This window comes from Myotis myotis, unplaced genomic scaffold (assembly GCF_014108235.1).
Source record: "Myotis myotis isolate mMyoMyo1 unplaced genomic scaffold, mMyoMyo1.p scaffold_m19_p_1, whole genome shotgun sequence".
NCBI lineage: Eukaryota > Metazoa > Chordata > Mammalia > Chiroptera > Vespertilionidae > Myotis > Myotis myotis.
Window position 1 is genome coordinate 151,743,927 of NW_023416313.1, and position 7,030 is coordinate 151,750,956.

Below are 7,030 nucleotides of genomic sequence, written 5' to 3' on the forward strand. Positions count from 1 at the left end.
TTTAAGCTCTAAAATATCAAAGTCAACTACCATTATTTAAAAATTTGGACTATGCAATTGGTTTACTTTCACTGTACTTAATATTATAAAGAAAAAATTCCTAATGCTATTTATTATAAACTTCTATTAACACTTATTTTAATAACTCTATTACATTCCATCATGTACATATGTTATAATAGATTTAAACCAAATGTTTGGCATTTAAGTTGTTCAAAGTTTTATCACTATAAAGTATGATAAAAAATTTTGTGCCAAAAACTTTTTTCTGTGCAAATAGAATTTCATATGAGGTATTATTGAACCAAATGGTATGGATTCAAGATTCTTGACACATGACTTCAAATTTTTTTAATGTTTGAATCATTCTATACTACCTCTTGCAATGTATAATGGAGACTATTTCACTGAGACATTGACAGTTTTGATAATAATAAGTGTAAAACTATTTTCTAATTTAATAAGAATTTTCTAATTTAAAAGGAAGAAATAAAAATATATATAGAAACATACATGAATAGTTTACATTTCTGAATTCCCTCATCATTTGTCACTCATCTATTAGGTTTTATTAAGTGGTTTGAACTCTTTATTATGTTATGAAAATATTAACCTTTAGTCTCTATACAGCATTTTACATTCAAGTGTGGGTAGATTGTGTGTTGGTGTTTGATTTTTGGGTTTCTTTGGCGGGGGGGTGAATTTTTTTCTTTTTTAAATTAATATTTATTGTTATATTACAGATGTGCTCTTCTATTTCCCCATTGACCTCTGCCCCACCCCCCTCCCAACCCCCAGGCCTTCACCACCCTATAGTCTGTGTCCATAGGTTATGCATATATGCATATAAATTCTTTGGTTAATCTCTCCCCACCACCCCACCACCCCTGCCTTCCCTCTGGGGGTAGTTCCTTTTAAGTTTATATGAGAAACAGCCTTCAGGGGTGGTTTAACTTTTATTAGACATTTTTATACTCATTTCTAATTGTAATTTTATTTTATTATTCTTGGTATGTTTTTAAAGCACATTTATATGCTCATATACATGCTCCCAATTTTCTGGGATTCAATTTTTTTTTTGTTTTTAATATTTATTATTTACATTCACCTGAATTCTTAGTTTATTTTTTTTGCATTCTTTTCCAACTTTTTTAAATGCCTGATTAGTTCATGTACTTACATAAATTAGAAAATGTAAAGCAATAGATTGCTTCTGAGTGGAGCTTTGATCAGACCAAATTAATTTTTTATACCTAGGCCCCCTTTATTTTGAAAATAGTTTGTAATCAATTAAACAAAGTATTTGTTACTAACCAACTTTATTTTCCTTTTTTTTTTTTTTGCTTTTTTTAAAACTCTTAATTGAATTTGTAGGGGTGGAATTGGTTAAAAATTATGTAGGTTTTAGGTGTACAATTGTATAATCTATAATACATCACCTGTATATTATATTGTGTGTTTCTCTCTCCCTCCCCCTAAGTCATCTCCTTCCATCGCCATTTATTCCACTTTATCCTTTTCTTCCTCCCCCTACTCAACTTTTCCTCTCGTAATCTCCATACTGTTGTCTATGTCTATAAGTGTTTGTGGGGTTTTTTTGGGTAATCCTTTCATCTTTTCACCCAGCCTCTATAATCCCCATCCCCTCTGACAACTGTCAGTCTATTCTCTGCTTCTCTGAGTCTGTTTCTATTTTGTTTGTTAGCTTATTTTGTTTATTAGATTCCATATACAAGTGAAATCCTATGGTACTTGTCTTTCTCTGAGCGATTTCACTAAGCATAGTACTCTCCAGGTCCATCCATACTGTCCCAACGGTAAGATTTCTTCTTCTTTTTTTTTTAATATCCTAGTAGTATTCCTTTGTGTAAATATACCACAGCTTTTTGTTGTTGTTGCTGTTGTTAGCACTGTCATAGATGTCCCCAATTCTCCCCTCTATTACCCACCTCCATCCAGTCATCCCCCCATGACCTTCACCACACTGTAGTCTGTGTTCATGGGCCAGACATATATGTTCTTTGACTCTTCACCTTCTTTCATGAGTTCCCCCCACCATCCTCCCCGCTGCCATCTGTCAGTCTATTACATGTATCCATGCCTCTCGTTCTATTTTGCTCATCAGTTTATTTCGTTTATTAGATTCCACATATAAGTATTTGTCTTTCTCTGACCTGCTTATTTTCACTTAACATAACAATTTCCAGGTTCATCAATGCTGTCACAAAAGGTAAGAGTCCTTTCGTTTTTACAGCCGCTTTTCAGTTGTGTAAATGTACCACAGCTTTTTTATCCACTCATCTACTGATGGGCACTCGGGCTGTTTCCAGATCTTGGCTATTGTAAATAACGCTGCTATGAATATAGGTGTGCATATACTCTTTCTGATTAGTGTTTTGGATTTTTCAGATATATTCCTTGAAGTGGGATTGCTGGGTCAAATGGCAGTTCCAGTTTTAATTTTTAGAGGAAACTTCATACTGTTTTCCACAGTGGCTGCACCAGTCTGCATTCCCACCAACAGTACCCAAGGGTTCTGTTTTCCATATCCTTGCCAACACTTGTTCGTTGGTTTATTGATGATAGCCGTTCTGACAGGTGTGAGGTAATATCTCATTGTGGTTTTAATTTGCATTTATCTGATGAATAGTGATGTTGAGCATCTTTTTATATGTCTATAAGCCATCTGTATATCCTCTTTGAAGAAGTAGCTATTCAGGTCTTTTGTCCAATTCTTGATTGGATTGTATGTCTGTTTGGTGTTTTTATAATTTCTTTATAAATTTTGGTTATTAACCCCTTATCAAATGTATCACTGGCAAATACGTTCTCTCATTCAATGGGTTGTCTTTTTGTTTTGTTCATGGTTTCCTTTGCCCTGCAAAACCTTTTTAGTTTGATGTAGTCACATTTGTTTATTTCATTGTTGTTGATTTGCTTGCTTGAGGAGATATATCAGAAAAAAATATTACTACAAGGGATGTCAAAGATTTTACTGCCTATGTTTTCTTCCAAGATTTTTATGGTATAGAGTCTTACATTTAAGTCTTTAATCCATTTTGAGTTTATTCTTGTGTATGGTGTATGAAGGTAGTCTAGTTTCATTTTTTTGCACATATCTGTCCTATTTTCCCATCATTTATTTTTACCCCATTGTATGTTCTTGGCTCCTTTGTCAAGTACTAATTGACCATAAAAGTGGGGGTTTATTTCTGTGCTCTCTTTTCTACTCCAATAATCTAAATGTCTGTTTTTATGCCAGTACCAAGCTGTTTTAATTATGATGGCCTTAAGTTATAGTTTGATATCAGGTAGTGTGATACTTTCAGCTTTGTTCTTCTTTCTCAAGATTGCTGTGGTTATTCTGGATCTTTTATGATTCCACATAAATTTTTTAAATATTAGTTCTAGTTCTGTGAAAAACACCATTGTTAATTCTTCCTATCCATGAACATGGTATATACTTCCACTTATTTGTATCTTCTTCAGTTTCTTTCTTTGATGTCTTATAATTTTCCAAGTATAGGTGCTTTACCTTCTTGGTTAAGTTTATTCCTAGGTATGTTATTATTTTGGATGTAATTATAAATGAGATTATTTTCTTAGATTTCCTTTCTGATAGTTCATTATTGGTGTATAAAATGTAATTGATTTCTGGATGTTTATTTTGTATCCAGCTACTTTACTAAATTCATTTATCAGTTCTAGTAGTTTTTTTGGTGCAGCTAGTGAATCTCTTTTGATTGGGGGGGGGGGGGCCCCCAATCAGATTCACAGGAAAGTGAAAGGAATGGCCCCTGACTTAAAGCCACACAACTCAGTCTCTGACCCGCCTTAGTCTGCCCAAACATCGACATCCTAACCCAGGCAGCTGACTCCTCAGCAGGGCACAAGTTCCATTGGTTGAGTGACTGAGAGTCCAGAAGGTAGGCTATTACATTCCCCCAGGCTGATGCCATATGGAAGAGAGTGCTCTACCTAAGAAAGATGGAGTCTACAGTATAGGACAGGGACTTGGCACAGAGCCTCTCCCCAGAACCACAAACCCAGTCTCCCCTCTAACAACTCTAGTCCACTCACCCTCTCTCCCCCAGAGCCAAGGGTGAATGAACAAGATTTTTTGTGAGCTGGCCCTTTAAGAGAGTGCCTGTGTCTCTGGAGAACTCTCATCTCTCCCTGGCAGACAGAATCCCCACTGATTTTCACAGTCAGGTATATGGGCACCTCTTCCAGGCTCTGGTGCTCTGGGCTGAGGAGTCCAGTTTGGGGTAAAGATCCCATACTTGTCACGAGGAACCTTTGCAGCTGAGATATCCTTCCAGAATCTCAGTGGCTGCCCGTGGGAGCTGTGGGAGCATGGCCAGCCATTTTCATGTCTCTGCCCTTCCTACCAATCTTGATGTGGCTCCTTCTATAAATTCTTGGTTATAAAACTTCTCTTCAGCTAGTATTCAGTTGGTTATTCAGGTTGATTGCTCTACATTTATAATTCCAGTTTTGTCCTGGTAGGAGATAAGTGTAACGTCTACCTACTCCACTGCCATCTTGGATCCCCTTACTAATCATTTTAAATTATCAACATTTAACAATATTTTTTCAGTACCTAAAAGCTAATTCCTTTTTCCTTTTCTTTCAGGTCACTTCAGAGTCTTTCCTTCTTTATGATTCGATGGACCAAGTAAATGGCTCTGTGGTAACAGAATTTGTATTACTGGGACTTGCACAATCTTTGGGAATGCAGTCTTTTCTTTTTCTTTTCTTTACTTTATTCTATGTGGGAATTATCCTGGGAAACCTCTTCATCGTGTTCACAGTGATCTTTGATTCTCACTTACACTCCCCCATGTATATTCTGCTGGCTAACCTATCACTCATTGACCTGGGCCTTTCATCTACCACAGTTCCTAGGATGATATCTGATCTTTTCAGTGACTGTAAAATCATTTCCTTCCACAACTGCATGGTACAAATGTTCTTTATTCATGTCATGGGAGGAGTGGAGATGGTGCTGCTGATAGCTATGGCATATGACAGGTACACTGCAATCTGCAAACCTCTCCACTATCTAACTATTATGAGTCCCCAAATGTGTGTACTTTTAATAGTGGCTGCTTGGACCATTGGAATGATTCATGCAGTGTTTCAGTTTGTTTTTGTCATAAATTTACCTTTCTGTGGCCCTAATAATGTGGGGAGCTTTTATTGTGATTTTCCCAGGGTAATTAAACTTGCATGCATGGACACTTACAGACTAGAATTTGTGGTCATTGCCAACAGTGGTTTCATATCTATGGGGACCTTCTTTTTCTTAATTATATCATACATCTTTATTCTGGTCTCTGTCAGAAAACATTCTTCAAAGGATTTGTCTAAAGCATTCTTCACTTTGTCAGCTCACATCACTGTAGTGGTTTTGTTTTTCATTCCATGCATGTTTCTCTACGTGTGGCCTTTCCCAACCAAGTCACTGGATACATTTTTTTCCATTGTGGACTTTGTTGTCACTCCTGTCTTAAATCCTGCCATCTATACTTTAAGGAACAGAGATATGAAAGTGGCAATGAGAAGGCTGAGTGGAAAAGTTATAAGTTCTAGGTAGATGACGTGACACATTTCATTGATAAGAGTACAAGATGAATATCATGGACCAAAAGGACCCTCGTGATTACCAAACACTATGGAATGTGTAGTTTCATTATTGCCTTTGAAAAACAGAATTCTATCAAAAAAGAAGTATTAAATCAAAGAATTTCATCCTTAGATAGAGATGCAATAGCTTTTAGTTATAAAAAATAGTGTTATGGTCTGTCCAGCGTGGTTCAGTAGTTGAGCATCAACCTATGAACCAGAAGGTCACGGTTCAATCCCTGGTCAGGGCATATGCCTGTGGAGGGCATGCAGGAGGCAGCCAATCAATGATTCTCATCATGGATATTTCTCTCTCTCTCCTTCTCCCTTCCTCTCTGAAATCAATAATATTTTTTAAAACAGTGTTATATATTTCAATCTAATCTACAAAACTAAATTATAGTTACCATCAATGACTACATTCAATTTTCAATGTGTATATAAATATATACATGTACATATATATGATTTCTCTTTTTCACTATGTTTATAGTGATAAAAAGTATCACTGGAAATCAATTACTATTTCTTACAGAAATTATACGGATCCAATGGATAAAATATGAGTTTATATGAACCAGCAGATATTAAAGTCAAGGTAGAAATAATTCTCATCCTAATTATACTTTAAGTTAGATAAATAGGAAAGAAAAAGTATGTTACAACTCTTAAGAATTTTTTTTTCAATCTTTGTCAACGTGTTTTGGACAATGTTATTTTACAAATAGACTCTATATTTGCATTATGCAAAATTTGCCTGTGTTCCATTTTTTCCAACAGCAAATTACCTTTGCAGTCCTCCTTATACCGTCTCCTGATTCATTCTCTTAAAGTATCTGCAATTCTAAACATATTTGAAAGAACTTATTACGAGGAAGGTACCCCACTGAGATCTCAGCTTATTTACTAGTAATGTGCCTGTTCTCAAGCTAGGTGCTTAGGACAAAGAAGGCGACTCTCATTTTTCAGGTAAAACCTGGAAAGTCTAGTGCTCAGTGAGCACAATTGAGAGATCACTTGGATGTATTTCTATGACTGGTTAAAGCAACATTAATTGTGACAATTTGGTTCAGTTTTAACTTGTGCATGGTAATTAAAGATGTCCAATAAAATGATTAATGATACCAACTGAGTCTTTATTATTGATCAAGGTATTTCTCCTATGTTTTCTCCAAAATTGGTCATCAATATAGCTTATAGGTTATAAGCTATTCCTTCTTTATAAAATCTAAAGCATTATTATTCTTTGTCTTGTTAACCTATCTATATGTTAATTTTATGTTTATCTTAGTTGTTTTACTATGGTTCTTTAAAAAATTCACCTTTAGACTCAGTGAAGTAGCAAAAATTATCTAAATGAACCAAGAAATTGTAACAATAGCCCTTAGCTCAAGAAGATTAT

The 7,030-nt window shown here is 35.3% G+C and overlaps 1 protein-coding gene across 1 annotated transcript; it reads left to right on the forward strand.

Moving 5' to 3' along the window:
• The first annotated feature begins 4,639 nt into the window (after positions 1 to 4,639).
• Positions 4,640 to 5,599, forward strand: LOC118664368 (olfactory receptor 4F17-like). Its single transcript, XM_036324391.1, has one exon. It carries the CDS (start codon positions 4,670 to 4,672, stop codon positions 5,597 to 5,599), a length of 930 nt encoding a protein of 309 aa, XP_036180284.1. The 5' UTR covers positions 4,640 to 4,669.
• Positions 5,600 to 7,030: the final 1,431 nt, after the last annotated feature.

Excerpts from the sequence above, each read along its gene's own strand:
- LOC118664368 (XM_036324391.1), top strand. The coding sequence starts at position 4,670 with ATGGACCAAGTAAATGGCTCTGTGGTAACAGAATTTGTATTACTGGGA.